Here is an 18922-nt window from a genome sequence, read left to right on the forward strand (position 1 = left end):
TTTTTTTTTTTAAAGATTTTATTATTTCCTTTTTCTCCCCAACCGGCCCCCCGGTACATAGTTGTATATTCTTCGTTGGATTCTTCTAGTTGTGGTATGTGGGACGCTGCCTCAGCGTGGTTTGATGAGCAGTGCCATGTCCATGCCCAGGATTCGAACCAATGAAACACTGGGCCGCCTGCAGCGGAGTGCGCGAACTTAACCACTCGGCCACGGGGCCAGCCCCTTGGTTGTAGATTTTATATGTAGACTTTTGATCTATCTTGAATTAATTTAATTTTGGTTTATGGAGTGGTGCATGGACTTGATCCAGCATTATTTGTTAAAAAAGACCTTCCTTTCCCATGGATTTAATTTAGCACCTTGGTTGAAATAGCTGACTGCGTATATAGGTCTACATCTGGAATCATTATTTGGTTCCATGATCTGTTTGTCATTCCTTATATTAATACTACAGTCTTAATGTAGAGTTCCACAGGCAGCTTACTTAACTAATTAATATAAGCTTAATTAATGTAGCTTACACGGGTTCTCAAAAGCAGATAATGTATGTCTTTCAACTTTGTTCATTTATAAAACATTTTTAATTTCTTTGCAATTCTATTTTGATTTTAGAATCAGTTCATGAATTTCTTCAAGAAATCCTGCTGGGATTTTGATAGGAACTAAGCCAAATCTATATAAATATAACTATATTTATAGTTCTATTGAACTCTGACTGCTTTAAGATTTATTATTTATCTTTTGTTTTCAGCAACTATGGCATACCTCAGTATATTTTTCTTTGTATTTATGCTACAGGGGTTTGACAGCATTTCTTGAGTCTCTGCTGTGAATTCTCTAACTAGTTTTTAAAAATTCTTAGTCACAATCTTTTCAACTATTGCTTCTGCCCGATTCACTCTTTCCTCCACTTCTCAAATCACATATTTGGTAAACATTATGTTCTTCTCTATATTCTCCACCCTTTTGGAGCTTCTTCCTTCAGTTTGGATATTTTCTTTTGACTATCTTCCAACTTATTCTTTCTTCAGCCGTATCTAATCTGCTGATAAACTCAACCACTCAGTTTAATAAAATCATGACTATTGAGATCTTCAGTTATTTTTAAGGCCTAGAATTTACAATTGTTTAATTTCCAGTTCTCTGCTAAAATCCTCCATCTCATCATTTAATGTCTGAAGATATTAATTAATGATATTTAAAAGTTATGTGTAATAACTCTAACATGTGGTTATTCTCTTGGTCAATCTCAGTTGTTAGCTTTTTCTCTTGTTTTTTTTTTGGCCAGTTCTTGAGTTTTTGTGCCTGATTATTTTTTACTGTTTGCCAATGTCGTATAGGAAATTTATATCAATCATTTGAAGCTTTGGCTAATGTCATCTTTCTCCAGAGAGGAATTATTTCTATTATTATCAAGCAGCTGAGTGTATCACTGTAATCCAATTAGGAATTCAGATGATTTTAAACTGGGCTTCAGTTGTTATGAGAGACGGTCTAGTTCACATTCACTATCACATGTAGAATATAACACCTTTAGATACCAACTGAAAGGTTGGGGTACTTACCAGGCCCTTTAATTCCACATTTTCCCCCAGCTACATTCCCTCAGTCAATGTTTTGTTTTGTTTTGTTTTAGCTTCTCAACCACTGCTTTAGCATTTGGCATTAATTTTAATGGAAAAGGTAGCTCTAGATACTGAAATAACCGCCCTTGGTATTCCTCATTTTCTGGCTCTTGGTTCTTTAACTTCGCAATGCATTGGTATCTTCTTTTATGCCTTAAAGCAGATATTTTTCTAAATATTTTCCTAGCTTATTTAGTTGTTCTCAGCAAAAAGGTTTTCTGAAGTCTCCTACCTAGTCACAGGTAGAAGCAGAATTTCTTTATCATCTCTTAAAAAGTGAATTTTTATACAAGTTACTGAACCAGTTTTCCAACATATTAAAATGTCATCTTCTCTGATAGACCTAGAAAAAGCAAGGTTTTCCTAATATAGATTCAGTTCACTGATGTCTGAAATCATTAGTTGGGATATGTCAATTTTTAATTTGTAATTATGGACGTTGGTTGATGATAAGGAAAAATGCAACTCATGAGTCTAACTTACTGAGAATAAAGAAGGGTGCTCAATTAAATGATGCTCAGCTTTACGTCTGAAACAGGTATGCACAAAGCATACCCAAACCAGCATAGCGAAAACTGAAAAAACTGAACTGAAATTTAAACTACCACCCACAAAAGACAAGACATATCTTACAGTCTGAATGTAACCAGACAGACTGCCTCCCAAAACAAAACCATCCATATTCCCAAAAGGATTATAATAGAAATTACAATCTATACAACATAACGTTAACAATGACCAGAATACAATCCAAAATTAATTGACATGGAAAGATCTAGGAAAACGTGACTCATTTTTTTTTTTGAGGAGGAGGAGGAAAAGCCCCAAAGGTGACTCATTTTTGAGGGAAAAGACAATCAACAGATGCCTAGCCCAAGACGACCCAGATTTTGAAATTATCAAAGACTTCACAGCAGCTGTTATGACTATTACTGTTTGCCATAACTTTTATAACAAATACACCTGAAATGAATACAGAGATAGCAAATATCAGCAGAAAAGTAAAACTATAAAAATTAACTGAAGGGGCCAGCCCAGTGGCATAGCAGTTAAGTTTGTACTCTCTGCTCTGGCGGCCTGGGGTTCTCCAGTACAGATCCTAGGCACAGGTCTATGCACCTCTTATCAAGCCATGCTGTGGCAGGCATCCTACATATAAAATGGAAGAAGATGCACACAGATGTTAGCTCAGGGCCAATCTTACTCAGCAAAAAGAGGAGGATTGGTGGTGGATGTTAGCTCAGGGCTAATCTTCCTCAAAAGAAAAAAAAAATAACTGAATGAAAATTTTAAAACTGAAAAGTATAATATCTTATGTAAAAAGTTCACTGGATTGGCTCAATAACAGAATATAAATAACAGAGGGAAGTGTCGATAAACTTGAAGATAGATCAACAGAAATTACTCAAGCTTAAGAACAGAAAAAAGAAAATAAAAGATTGATAAAAAAATTGAACAAGACGTAGGGACCTGTGGAACAACAGTAAAAGGTCTAAAGTAAGTTTTATTGTTATCTCAAAAGTAGACGATAAAGAGATTAGGGCAGAAATGTACTTGAAGAAATAACATTTGAAAATATCCTAAATTTGGTGGGATACATAAATTTATAGAATCTAGAAACTCAGTAAATTGCAAACAGGCTAAGTTCTAAGAAAATCATGCATAGATACATAATAATCAAGCTGTAAAAAAGCCTAAGATATTACAAATAAACCTAAACACATTACATAGAAAGGGGTTAACAATTTGAATTTCTCATCAAAATTCATCAAGAACAGAAGTCAGTGAAACAACATCTTTGAAATGCTGACAGGAAAAACAAAAACATAAAAACCTTCAACCCGGATTATATATCCAATAAAAATATCCTTTAGGAATGAAAGAGAAATAAAGACATTTTCAAATCAAGGGAAAACAAAGACAATTTGTTGCCAGCCAATCTAAACCAAAAGGCAAAATGTAAGGAAGTTCTTCAGGCTGAAGGAAAATGATACTAGAGAAAAAATGAAATCTTCAGGAATAAATGAAGAGATTGGGAAAATGGTAAGAAAATACATCTTAAAAAAAATCAAACACAGATTTTGATAACTAGATACAAATATGAAAGCCTTAAATTAGATTTTTGCCCCTATCTATTGAGATTGCTCAAATGTTATTTTACTTTCAATTTATAAATGAAACCATCAATTCACTAGATGTATGTAGTGGAAGCTGCATTGTGCCATCCAGATGCTTCCTTTTAGGGCAAAAGTACTCATTCCCCAGCAGCCAGGACTTGTTGGCTGCTAAAGGCTCACAGGTGAGACATGCTAAAAAATTGCCCTCATTCAAAAGGAGTTGCCCTACCCACATTGTGCCTCTCTCCCAGGGTCATCCACACTCAATGACTGCTCTGTGTTGCGGTACAAAAGCCCAACTGCCTGGCCTCAATTGGGGAGTCTGAAGGGTCCCTGCAGCTCCACAAGTCCCCGCAGAATCAGCAGATAGCCTTTGTTGTAACCACATCACAGAGCAACTTTTCTCTCTGCGTGATCTCATTTCATCATTCCCTTGTAGGCATTCTTCTAAAGAGAGCTCCCCACAAAACTTGTACATGGAAATCTCCGTCTCCTGGTTTGTTACCTGGGTAACCCGACCTGAGAGAATTTATCATACACAGAACCCCTCTTAAGCTGAGTCCTTTGAAAAAACCTGTGAAAGATGAGGGGGTGAGCAAAGAACAGACATCACAGAAACTTTCAGTTGAAGACGTTTATTTCGATTGTTTTTCTCAGTAGGACTGGCTAAAGAAAACACACTCATGGGTGGACTCCTGTTGCAAGGCAAGGGATAGTGTTGAGATCTGCTTTCTGTCTAGATTCCACCATCTCAAAGATCCATGTATGGGGACATGCATCACTGCCGCTTTGTAGTGCCAAAGATAAAATAATAGAACACTCTTAGAAAACAAAGAAATGAGAAAATGCTCTCATAAGCCATAAAGTGCATACAGAACTAGGAGCTGAGTTATCATAAAAGCCACAGCTATTCACTGGCATTCACAGCAAATAGACCAAATCTTTCTTTAGAGGCAAGGACATGTTTATGCTGGAAGAATCATCTCAAATTCTTTCCTTAGGTCAAGTACATTAAAAAAAAAAAAATCAGATGAACACTCTCAATCACTCTAAAATGCTGAGGATTAAAGGTGTTTTGGTTGAGGTTTTTGCTTATCCTATTTCTACCATTTGGAAAAAATTCCAGTCATTCTTAATAATCCCTTTCATTATAGAGCTCCCTAGAGTTTAGACTACACTATTGTACACAGTATCTCATTTCTATTTTTATTACCCATGTAGTACATGATTATTGTAGAATTATGGAAAAATACTGAAAAGCAAAGAGCAGGTAGCCTATAGGTAATCCTAGTATGATGATAAATGTTGCAGGAGACATATTTCCTTTTGCCTTCCTAGTAGCCTTTCCTTCGAAAAAGCACACTATTTTCCTCTAGGAACCTCCAACCCCTCCTCCCCCAATTCAGTCCCAGTGTGGATATGACTTACCCTACTCTTTACTCAAAAAAGAGTATTTGTCTCAGGCCTAACTAATCAAATCCCCAAACGACTGACATGAAGCAATACAGGCCAATGAACACTGGGACATCTGAAACAGCAATTGGGAAAGATGTACTGTTTCATTTCCTTTCCAGCTGTGGATGCTAACGTGGTAGAAAATGGGTTTGCGTATGGCCATCTTTGCCCCAACGTGTGGTGGGCCTGCCTAAGAGGAAAGCTAACACATATAAAAGCAGAGTTGAGGTGAAGCCTTAGAACTCATGACATTTAAGCCTTTCTATCCAGTTGTACCTGAATCTCTTTTGAATTTCTCAGTTTGGGTGAGCAGTCACAGCAAATAGACAGCTGTTTTTTCTTAAGCCTGCTTGAATTTTGTTTGCATTACTTACAGCTGGAAGAGCTCTAATAATACATAACTGTTCATACTTTGCTGATTATTTTTTCTTGGCTATATTTAGATAGATATATACAGTTTAGCAGATAACAGAAAGACAACAAAATTGGGAAATACTTCATTTTTATACAGAAAACTCTCCCAGCATGGCAGGCAAGGAAAATACTATTCATCCTATTTTACAGATAAGCAAACCTGGAAACAAGGGACAAAGTTAAAAAGTCATATTTTGAACTGGAACCTGTACCCTGTTAACATTGGTCCTTCTTTCTTTTCCTTTTGGTGAGGAAGATTGGCCATAAACTAACATCTGTTACCAATCTTCCTCTTTTTCCTTGAGGAAGATTGTCACTGAGATAACATCCGTGTCAATATTCCTCCATTTTATGTGGGATGCTGCCACAGCATGACTTGCCAAGCAGGGCTAGGTCTGTGCCCAGGATCCAAACCTGCGAACCCTGGGCCGCCAAGGTGAAGCGTGTGAACTTAACCACTATGCCACCTGGCCGGCCCCCTTTTGGTATTTTTTTTATATTGCATAACATTGTCCTTCAACTATCTCATCATCCTAACAATTTATTTCCTGAATATTAATAAGGATTACCTACCATGTGGAGTAAAAGTGGAGGAAGAAAATATGAGTTTATGAAGAACTTAATCAATCCTCAAAATTAGAAATCTAGAAAATAATGATATTGAAAAGAGAGCCAGGACCTGCAAGAATGAGGATAAAGGTTTAAAAACATCCATTCCTTCATTCAACATATATGCGTTTTGTGCTTCCTCTGTGCCAGGGCCTGGGTCAGAACTCTGGGTATGTAACTGTGATCAGACCCTAACTGGTTCCTGCCCTCATGGAGTTACAGACAGAAGAAGGAGAGGAACACGTGCAGGTACGTACACAAACGACATGAAAATTTCAACTCTGACATATACGATGTAGGGGAGATATTTGGTGCTAAAAGAGTTCATAACAGGGCAATTTGATGTAATGAGGAGAGTAAAGGAAGGTCCATGGGGGGAATAAGACGTAAACTGAGATCTTCAAGATGAGCAAAGCTTCAAGGGGGATGGAAAAGTATTCAAACTGAGGCAACAGCAGGTGCAAAGATCCTGTGAAGGGGGAGGGTCTATGAAGAATATGTAAGACTATGAGAAGGGTTGTGAGCCTGGGCTAGTCAGAGCAAAGGGTACCATGACCAAAGGTGGGGCTAGCTTTGGTTTTTTCAAAACTTAGATTTGTATGATTAGGTGTTAATTTTTCAAAATAGACTTACTCTATTTTCTCCCAACATATAAGTAGACAGACATTTTTTTCCATGCAAATTAGCTTCCTATTGTTAACAAAAATATTCCTAAAGAAAGAATTCTTTCAGAAGAATATAACTGAGTTAACATTTTCTTCCTTTGCAACATGTAGCCTGACTTTCTCTTGCTTCAATTTAAGCTATTTTAAGATAATACCTTTTCCGTGCTGATCTTTCCTAGAATTATACAATTTAGTTGTGGAAGAGAACTTAAAGATAGTCTAAAACGGTCCTTTAATATTAAGGATAGAAAAACTAAACCCCCACCCCAATGTGATTTATACAAGGTCACCCAGTTGAAATGGCACAAGTGACTAGTTATTTCTCAGAAAACAATTTTTGCCAAACTAAATCCCAATTTCTATATCTGACCATTATCTTGTCAATCCTTTAATCCTTTTCATTGACTCTCCCGTTTTCCCATATCTTTGTTAAGCTGTAGAGCTCAAAGCATGTCACATAGTACCTAATGACAGCGTACTGAAATAAAACACAGTAGGTTAGATTCCTGCAGTTTTTCACAGTACATCCCTAAAATAAGTGTGCCTAAATGTTACGAATGTGTGCGATATTACTATCTGAACAAGACTATAAATTTTCTTACAGATATGTAAAAAGTTCTGTCTTAATACAACCACAGTTGACTTTGTAAACTATGTATTAGGAGGTATAGACTTTTCAGATAATCTTTTATTAGGAAATAGTCAAAACAGTACTTTTGAAAAGAGATCATAGATAAAACAGCGACAAAGAAATAACATTTGTAATTACACAGTGAAAACTATCTGTTATTAATTGTTGCAATTTTCCTTTTCTTTGATATAAGTTAAATATTTTACAGTGAATTATCTAAGAATTAACAGATTTATTGATTGTTTGGGAATTCACATTTGTCATATATTCAACCATTTTCCCTTGTTCTTAAATCTTTTTCAAAATCAGTTTGAGAGTTTAAATCTGCACTGGTTTTTACCTATCATTTGTTTATTTTATTTTTTTGGTAATGAAATGGATTAAAAATTCTGAGCAATTATAAATGGAATCATCCTTCACTTACTACAAAGTAATTATGCCTAGAAAAATATTGCTTTTGAATAAAGTGTCACAGAAGAGATAAAGTAACCTAAAAAGCAATTCCTTCTCCATATTGTACACAAATTAATATATTTATTGTAGTAATATAGGCATTTAATAAAAATTTGGAGTACATAAAAATGTACAATGAAAAGCAATCATCCTCCCAATTCCACTATTTATACCAATTTTCTTTGTACCGTTGAGTAACAGTTTCACTGTCTATTTCTTGTGCCGTCAACCTCAGTGACTGCAGCAGTTCCGTCCAGGAGGATGGCGTGACCACCCTCGCCCCTCTACTCCATCCTCTCCCACTACTTTTCATCTTCTACCTTTTCTCAAATATCTCTTTGCATATTTTAAGGTGAAAATTAACATATTCTATATTCATAATTTTTGCCTGAGCTTTTGTATAGATTCATTAATAGAGGTGAAAGTCAATAAGCTGTATCAACATTATGAAGGTCTTAAGGTCATTTAAGTCTTTGCCAGATGGGGAACTTTTTACTTTCCTGGGCCAATATTATGATGTTGAGTAGCTCTGAGGAGAATATTTCCAGTTTAAACAGAAACCCTTTTACTTCAAACCATTCCATGTATTAGTTTGCTTCACATTTGGATCATGATTTTGCCAAACAAAATTTGATTTTTCCTGGACAATCTAATTGCCTTTCCTTTTTCTTCTTGACCAAAAGCCAAAACAATAAAAAGCCTCACCATAGATCCAGTTTATCATATATCTATTGACAAAAATATCACATATTATATAAGGTATTTTTTTCCCAAATATAGAAATTCCAAAGTGTTATAATCTGCTCCAATCTAAGATTAGGGTCCCCTGGCCGGCCCAAAGCTATTAATCTAGAACTCCTCTTCTCTCCTAGGCTATATTCATACTTTCCTGGATCTCATGAGCTTTGTTTTCTTCCTCATTTTGCTGGAGTATTTATGAAAATCCTAAGAAAAGATACACAAGTGGTAAATGTTAAGAGTCTTGGACATTTTAAATGTTCCTAATTGATTAATATTTCACATGGGTAGAGTATTCTTGATTTAATATAGTTTTTTTCCTCAGAACTTGAAAGGCATTGCTTCATTAACTTGTATCATTCCAAGTTACTGCTACTTGCCTACTTTTCTTTACTTTGTATATATCCTATCTTGTTTTTTTTATTTTTCTACTTAATTGTTTTAGGATCTTCTCACCATTCAGGACATCACATAAATGTGATTAGGTGTAGCTCTTTTCACATTCATCAATGAACCCTTTCATTTTAAAGACTCATAGATCCCTTCCATTGTGGAAGATTTTCTTGTGTAATTTCTTCGATGGTTTTCTCTTCTTTATTTTGCTAACTCTCTTTCCAGGGCTCTAACTCAGATGATGAATGTTGTATAATACTTCTCTGTTACCTCCCAAGGAAACTACCTACACTCAAATTCTTGTCTCAATTTCTGCTCTTGCAGGAGACCAAATTAACACACCATGTAACATGGAAACAGACTTTAATTGCTTCACATATTAAAAGTATAAATAAAATTAGCCTGGTTGGGCAAGTAGGAACGAAGCAACATATTTGTATCTTAAGTTAATGATTTTTAAAACTTCTATTTTATTCCAGTTTTCACCTGAAACTATACAGTTTCTTTCACTTTTCTGAAAATGATTATCAGAAATCAGAGGCAGAAGATGAAGAAACTTCTGCACTACTTTTTAAAATGAAAAAATAAGAAATTAATCTATATTTTTTAACAACTGGTGAAGAAGTTCTGGGTACAGGGTTGAGGTGGAGGACTGCAAGAATAACACAAAGTTGCCATTCTCTAATGCCCTAAAATAAGCTGCCACCTGCTCCAAATAAATAAATTAATTAAATAAAGAGCAAAAACAAAACAAAATGAAAATACAAACAAGGAAAAGGGGAGAACTTTAGAATAAGCTTGAAGAACTTGTAGAAAAGAAAAAAAAAACAACAGAAGATCCTTTAGCAGATAATAGTGACAATAGGAGATAAGTTACTTGATTCCTAACACTGATCTCACCTTTTAGAACTAATGAGTTAACAGAATCCCATGATTTCTCACTATAAATGCTTCCCTAAATCTGGAATGAAACACATGAATGGGCATCCATTTTATTTTTCCTTCCTGTTCTGAGGAGTAATGGAATCTGAAAGTGAACATAAGGAAGATAACAAAGGGAATGACTCAGTCAACTAAAGGTTCCAGGGTTACCTGTTAGATTGAGGAAAAAATTCCAGAGCCCAAGGGTAGTCCTTCCACGAGAAAAGTATCAGCTTTCCAGTTAGACAGTGACATCTGCTTCAGGACGTGAACTGAAATCTCAAAAGCAGAGCATACACCCTCCACTGAATTCTCCCCCTCACCTCACCTTCACGACCCTTATCCTATCATCCCCTCGCAAACTGCGGGAACAGGGTTAAGATACACAATCCTCAACCCCCATCTCTAGCTCGGAGAGAAAACAAACTAGTGTCAGATATTAGAGGAGGAGAGTCAAGATTCATTCATTCTGTGTAACAGCAAAAGAACCTATGGGCAGAAAAGCCTAAGCATAACCAAGATGAGAGAAACAATTACGGCAACAATGTACATAGACCACAAAGGAGGGGAGGGAGGGAGGAAGGGAGGGAGAAATAAAAAGGAGGAGAAGTGGGACGTAATAGGAAAGCAAGTAATCCAATTCAGAAAAATTAAAACCTCAAAGAAAAAATAAAACTCCTCATAATTGCTTCACAATAGAGGACAAATTAATAAGAACATGCATTCAATAAAACAACACACAGCAATAAAATAAATGACAGTATGAGATGAAAATCAGATTGTGGACTCCCTACACAGAAACACTGAAGGGCAAAATGGCATCATCCTCATAGAGCTAATAAATAAATTAAAAACAGGAAGGAGCCAACCACAAGCCACACTGAAAATTGAATTGTTGACATAAAAGGAAGACTTCAGCAAAGTGAATAAAATGAAAAAGTCAAAGGGATTAACATTAGAGAGACATTATTTGGCAGAAAACTAAAGAAGCCAGCAAAGGAGATGCAACTATATAAGGAATTTTTCTTTAAATGAAGAAAAACTACAGATTGAAATAACCCATCACGTTTCAGAGAAAGTTGATGTAGACATTTCACATTGGAAACAGCCCAGTTAGTACCATAAAGATAAAGAAAGAATTCTTTGAGCACTAAGAAAAAATACCAACCAACCTCTAAGGGAGAAAAATCAGGCAGGCTGGCTGTCGATACCCCTGTGGCAAGATTCAATGCCAGAAGGCAATAGAGCCACATCTATAAATGTCTGAGAGAAAGCAAACATAAACCAAGAATATTATCTACACTGAAAATGTCATTCAGTTATTTGAAAAAGCACAGTTGTGAGTGGGGAGACCTGTGAGAAGACCCGCATCCTAACTGTTCATGATAGGGAAATACAGGATAAAGAACATGAACCTGACCACCTAATGCATTTTATCGTCTCCTTTTTAAACCCAAAGGATCATTTATGATGTACTTCTTGTAATGAAGAAACATTTATCTGAATTTCATTTGTTTACTCAATTTTGAGTCTTTCTTTTATTAAATTTAAAAATTAAACTTAATACTTCTCAATTAAAACTAGCAGGGGCCAGCTCATTGGCGTAGTGCTTAAGTTCACATGCACCACTTTGGCAGCCCAGGGTTCACCAGTTCAGATTCTGGGAGGAGACCTATGCACCACTTATCAAGCCATGCTATGGCAGGCACCCCACATACTAAATAGAGGAAGATGGCCGCAGATGTTAGCTCAGGGCTAATCTTCCTCAAAAACAAATAGCAGTAATTATATGATTTCTTTTAAATCTCTGACTATCTATCTGTCTATCTATCTATCTATCATTCTATTTACCCTTCTACTACATGTAAAATATGAAATGATAGTCACCTAATGTTCACAGTGTGGATAGGGTTTATAGTTTATTCTATTGTCATTATTTTTATTTTGATCTTACAATCACTTTATAATCGTTGGATTATTTTATTCTCTATATTGAGCAGGTATGATTTTAACAAAATAATCGAATAAGTTAACAGAGACAGAGAAAGAAGAAGAAAGAGGGGAAGGGGGGGGAAGGAGGTAAAGAAAGCAAACAAATAGGCTAAGATTTCCACAGCCATAGAAAACATGGATGAGCATTATTTTATTATACACACTTTTCTGAATTTTATAAATATTCAGAAGTAGTTTTTTAACAAAATCAATATTTTTGAAATTCTGCTTTCAGCAGAAAATTCTTCTTACAATTACGCTTCCAAGAAGCTCAAGAGACAGCCAAATATTTACAAATATATAGCGCTAAGAGTCAGTAAGCTAACCTAAAAAGCTAGAAAAGCGCTTAGGAGAAAGAAAAGGAGTTAAAGACATTGTTTTCCCAACTTTTTCATCACAAAATTGATTAAGGCCTGGGTTGTACATGTTTTAAGCAGCAATTTTAATGTCAGAGAGACGTCAGTTTTCTCATCTGTCCAGACTGATTCTGCTTTACCTTCACATGAGCTAAGACACGGAATCCAGCCCCTTCACTGGTTTCCAAAAGAAATCTGAAAATACCAATTTCTTTTCATAAATTTTATGGCCTTTACTAAGATTTGGGGGTTACTAGATGTACTCAAATTACATTGCAACATATTTAACTTGAAAGACATCACCTCAACTTTTCTTCTCTTTAAAGTTCCCTCCTTCGGTGCTTTTGGCAGTGGATTCTTCTTTAAAGATTGGCACCTGAGCTAACAACTGTTGCCAATCTTTTTTTTTTCTGTTCTGCTTTTTCTCCCCAAATCCCCCCAGTACATAGTTGTATATTTTAGTTGTGGTTCCTTCTAGTTGTGGCATGTGGGACGCTGCCTCAGAGTGGCCTAACGAGTGGTGCCATGTCCACACCCAGGATCCGAACCAGCGAAACCCTGGGCCTCCACAGCAGAGAGCGTGAACTTAACCACTTGGCTATAGGATAAAAATCCATGTCCCAGAAGGGCATTCTTATACAAGCTTCTACTCTGGGATACTCCTTAGGTAATTAAAATCTCTCTCCTCATTATAAAGCATAGCTCTTCAAACATGGCCCAGGTCCTACCGCCATGTTTCCATGCCCAAGCTGGCCACTGCAGGGAGCCACCAGTTAACTATAAATTTATTACAGTAGTCTTATGCCCTTGGAGACTTTTAATATACAACAGAGCAATTCTATTGGTTCATTTTGATTTCTTACTTGTGGTAGACAAATTCTAAGATAGTTCCCAAGCTTCTTGACCCTTGTTGTACACACTCTGAATAATTTCCTCCCCTTGAATGTAGGTGAGACCTGTGAATACCATAGGATAGTCTTTCCCTTGATTAGGTTATACCATACAGCAGATATGATGTGATAATCGCTCCCATGATTATCCTATGTTACAGAAGACTCTGCCACTGGATATTAATGAGAGCTCCTCGTGCTGATTTTGAAGAGGTAACCAGCTACGTTGTGAGAGCAACACATGGCTAGGCTTTGAGGACAGCCTCTATGAGCTGAGAGTGAAGCCCAACCAAGTCAGCAAGGACTTTGAGCCTTCAACCTCAAGGACCTAATTCTGCCCCAAACGAGAGTGATCTTGAAAGAGGAGTCCAAACCTCAGATGAAATCGCAGCCCCAGCCAACATCTGAATTTCAGCCAAGTGAGACCCCGAGCACAAGACCCAGGTGGCACGTATCTATACTCTTGGCCCACAGAAACTATGAGACAATAAATTGGTGCTCTCTTAAGCTGATAAATTTCTGGTAACTTTTACAAATCAATGGAAAACTAATATATTTGGGAAAATGAGCAAGAATAAGTAAACAATAAAAATCAGAATATAGAAACAAGTGAACAAATATATGTAGGAAAAAGTAGACAAAAATTCAGTAAAAATACAGAATATTCAAACAATACTGTCAATCGATTTGAATTAATTTGTATAGAACATTATTACAGTCATCATGCACAAAATACAATTTTTTCTTCACGTTCTCATGGAGCATTCACTAAGATTTACTGTGATTTGGATCATAAAAAATGTTTCAACTTATTTAAAATAAATGTAAGAAGATTGAGTTTAAAATCAAAGAAAATTTTAAAAAGAAACAATAAAAATAGAAAATTAATGAATTAATTAAACAAATAATAGATAAATTAATAGTCAGAAACTGAAACTTTGAAAAGACTAATAAAATTGATAAACTCCTAGCATGATGGACCAAGAAATAGAAAACACAAATGACTCAAGTGAGGAATGGAAGAGGTGGCATCAGAACAGATCCTGCAAATATGAAAAGGACAATAAGAGAATACTATGAACAATATTGTGCTAATAAATTCAGAAATCTAGATGAAATAAATGCCTTGAAAAATAAAAATTACAAAAACTGTCACAAAAAGATACCGAAAATCTGAATAGCTCTAGACAAAGTTGAGTTCATAATCAAAAACCATCCCACAAAAAACTCTGGCTCTAGATGCTTTCACTTATGAATTCTCTGAAGCACTTAGGAAAGAAATAACACCAATCTTACGTGACTCTTTCAAATTAAAAGTAAGAAGGAACACAACCCAATTTGATTTACGAGATAAACGAATCCTGACATTAAAACCTGACAAAGAAAATAAAAGTAGACCAGTTATCACTCATGATCATAAACACAAAATGCTTCAAGCAATACTAGCAAATAGCATCGAACAATATATGAAAAGATAATACATCATAAACATTTAGAGTTTATCCCAGGAATACAAGGTTAATTTAACATTAGAACATCAATCAATGTAAATGTTAACAGACAAAAGAAGGAAGAAAAACAAAACATCCTTATAATAATTCGAATGATAAAAGCTTTTTAGCAAACTGGAAATAGAAACTTCCTCAATCTGACAAAAAGCACCTAAACCTGTACGTAATGGGGAAAGATTAAAGGCTTTGCCCCTAAAACAACAAACAAGACAAGGACACCTTCTCCCACCACTTCTATTCAACATTGTACTAGAAGTCCTAGCCACTAAAATAAAACAAGAAAAAGAAATAAAAAGCATGTGGAATGAAAAGGAAAAATTAAAACTTTATTATTTCTTTTTTTTTCTCTGAGGAAGATTAGCCCTGAGCTAACTACTGCCAGTCCTCCTCTTTTTGCTGAGGAAGCCTGGCCTTGAGCTAACATCTGTGCTCATCTTCCTCTACTTTATATGTAGGACCTCTACTATGGCATGGCATGCCAAGTGGTGCCATGTCTGCACCTGGGATCTGAACCGGTGAACCCCGGGCCGCTGAGAAGCGGAACGTGCACACTTAACCACTGCACCACCAGGCTGGCCCCTAAAACTTTATTATCTCTACATGACATAATTTTGTACATACAAAACACCAAGAATTTCCAAAAATACTAGAATTAGTGAATCCAGCAAGGCAAAGGATATAAAGTTAATCTAAATTCAATCATAGTTCTATCTTTATTAGTGAGCAATTGGAAAATAAAATTTTGACAAAATCACTTGCACATCAAAACATCAAATACCTAGGAATAAATTGAGTAAGATCCCTATACTGAAAACTACAGACCATTGTTGAGGGAAACCAAAGATGATCTAAATAAATGGAGAAATGTACCATGATATAGATTAGAAGACATCAATGTCTTTTCTCAACAACTGGTTGAACTAAATCCCAATCAAAATCATAGCAGGATTTTTAAAGAAACTGACAAACTGGTTCTAAAATTTATAATGAAATGCCAGCAATCTGATATACCCAAAGAAATCTTGAAAGAGAAGAACAGTGTTGAAAAACTCTTTCTACCTAACTTCAAGACTGTGGAGGAAGCTATAGGAATAAAGACAGTGTTCTATTGGTATAAGTATGGGTAGATAGATCAATGGAACAGATTAGCGAGTACAGATACCCACACATATTTTGCCAATTAATTATTGACAGAGCTTCAAATCCTTTTCATGAAGAAAGGACAACCTTTTAATGAGTGCTTTTGGAAAAGATGAATATCTGTAAGGAAAAAAAATGAACATCAACCACTACCTTACACCCTACACAAAAATTAATTTAAGAAGAATCATTGATTTAATTGTAAAATTGACAGTCATGAAGCCTCTTGAAAGTTTCTTTATGATCTCTCAGGACACATAAAACAATAACCATAAAAGTTTTTTTAAAATGGATAAATTGGTCTGCATCAAAATACACAATTAAGAAAATGAAAATGCAAGCTACAGACTTGGAGAAAATATTTGTAAAGTATAAATCTCACAGAGGACTTATATCCACAATGTGTATAATATAAACTGCTGCAAATCAATAATAAAAAGAAAAACAACCCCAAAAAAGGTGCAAATGTCTGAATGTCTGAATAGACACCTCGCAATAAAAGATGTACAATGGGTCAATAAGAAATGAAAAGATGTTCAACACCATCAGTCATTAGCAAACACAAACTGAGTGCAGAATTAGATTCCATTTTATATACACGTAAATGGTTAAATTTCAAAAGACTGACAATAACAAATGTTGGCAAGCAGGTAGAGTAACAGAAGCTTTCATACATTGCTGATGGGAACATAAAACATTACAACAACTTAGAACATATGCTTGGCAGTTTCTTATAAAATTAAACATATCAGCACCCTATGACAACCCCATGACACAGAAATTTCACACTTAGATCTTCACTCAGGAGACACGAAGACATATCCAAAACTGACTTGTCTAAGAATGTTCTTAGCAGACTTGTATATGATAGCCCAAAACTAGAAAAGATCCAAATGTCTATCTTCAGGAGAATGGTATAAATAACTTGTAGCATATTCATACAATGGAATACTGTTGACAATAAAAAGAAACAAACTATTAATATATGCAACAATATGGAAGAATCTCACCGTTTTGTTGTGTGAAAGAAGCCAGACACAAAAGAATATACTCTAAGAGCCATTTCTACGAAGTCAAGGCACTGGCACAAGTAATCTTTGGTGATAGAAATTAGAATGTGTGACTTCAGTGAGGAGATTGACCAGAAAGAGGCAGGAGGGTACTCAAAAAGTTCTTTGCCCAGTTTTGGGTGGACACAACTGTTAAAATGCATCCAAATGAACATCTGACATCTGTGCCTTTTATTGCATGTGAACTATAACTCAATTTTAAAATGTGAATGGGATCCTTTCACAAATGTTCAAGAAGTTATTTTTAATGTTCTATTATTAATTTTATTTATACATACAAATTAATTTTCTTCTTAAAAAGCATTTCTGGTACTTAACAAAATGCCCTGTCTGGAACAAAGTGCTGGTATGATTCTGCCAGATAGAAAATAATGTTATCATTGTGTCCCATTACATGTTATTATATGGATAGATGATTTTATGGAGCCTAAATTACCCGTGTCTTTAGTACTAATTCTGACAGCCACAACAATGCAAGTAATTGTATCTATCACTTCTTTAACGGCTTGGGGAAGTATTAGGCACTTGATGTGTTGTCTCAGGTACTCCTCACAACAACCTCATTTTGCCAGTGAAGAAAATAAGGCTCAGAGTAGTTACATAACTTGCCCAATGCTCATGGTGTATAATTCCAGCCTATTTTTGAAGACAGATCTAATTGCACAGCCATTACTCTGTCTGGTATACAACACTGTCACTTAATTGGACTAACTTGACATCACTTCTTCAATATAAAGAACTTTTATTGATACTCTTAAATTATTACAGATTGTTTAGTTCAACCAATTGCTACCAGTCAGGATTTAATTAGAAATAAAACTAGCACTCTCTCTCTCTCTCTCTATACACACACACACACACACACACACACACACTACTATATGTGCATATAGCAATTATAAAATATAAAATTATATTAATAAAATTATATATGCATCTACTAATAATTATACAATATATGACAATTTTATATAATAACAATTTTACAAAATAAAAATAATATATTCTGACAGCAATGATAATATCTCTGGGGATTTGCCCTTACTCAACTGTGGGAGCCGGGTATGCAGTCTCTATAAGGCTGTTGTCTTGATGTCTGATGCAGGCAATTTGGAAAAGAAGATTGTAAAACTGGGGAGATCTAACAAGCTGAGACCCACAAGTGTGAGCAGGAGCCCAGGAGGACTGGCAAAAATCTGCACCAATTCTTGTTGTCTTTGATCTTGATGCTGTGAGTGTCCAGCAGAAGCCAGGACCTTTTATCATGGTGCTAAAAACATGCACCTGGCCCAAAGTCAGAGGAGGTGAAGGAGGATCCCGGGGAAGACTGAGCAGCTATAGGCCCATCTGCTGCCTCATACCAAGAGGTGAGCCAGAAGATAAGTGACAATATTCCGAAATGGCTGCTGCTTCGCTTCTGCCCCTCAGATCGCCCACAAGAACCTCTCTCATGGTGCACGCGAACTGGAAACATACAAGAAAAGGAATTCTGAGAGATGAAGTTTAGCCTAGCCACGCTGACACTTTATAAAGCTACCATGAGCCATTTGCACATGAATTCTGCCTATAATCAGGTCTAGCCAATTAAAACATAGTGTAGAACTGAAGAGGGCATGTTTCCAGAGTATGGTATCTTACTTGAGTGTTTAGCTGTGTGATCACGGACAAACTACCAGAATTCTCTGGACTGGGAATTCTCACACAGAAAATAAAGATAATAACAGTACCTATTAATAACATTTCTGTTAAGAGTAAGAGAGAAGACACATGTCAAAGAAAACAGCTTAGAACAGAGCTTGGCACATGACAAAAAAATCAGTAAATGTAACTATTATTATTATAGAATGAACAAAATCTCTGAAATCACACAAGTAGAATCCTATACTTTGGTTAAGTTAATCATTACAATATCTTATCATTGTGAACCTATAAAATTATA

At 35.7% G+C, this 18922-nt stretch overlaps 1 protein-coding gene across 1 annotated transcript in view; it reads right to left on the bottom strand.

Moving 5' to 3' along the window:
* Window positions 1-18318: 18318 nt before the first annotated feature.
* Window positions 18319-18922, bottom strand: part of LOC138918166 (uncharacterized) — a 130703-nt gene continuing 130099 nt past the window's right edge. The window contains exon 5 of the mRNA XM_070238365.1: window positions 18319-18447. Coding sequence (XP_070094466.1) covers window positions 18319-18447 — 129 coding nt within the window. The remainder of the gene's footprint in view (window positions 18448-18922) is intronic.

Source organism: Equus caballus, chromosome 16 (assembly GCF_041296265.1).
Source record: "Equus caballus isolate H_3958 breed thoroughbred chromosome 16, TB-T2T, whole genome shotgun sequence".
NCBI classification, from domain to species: domain Eukaryota; kingdom Metazoa; phylum Chordata; class Mammalia; order Perissodactyla; family Equidae; genus Equus; species Equus caballus.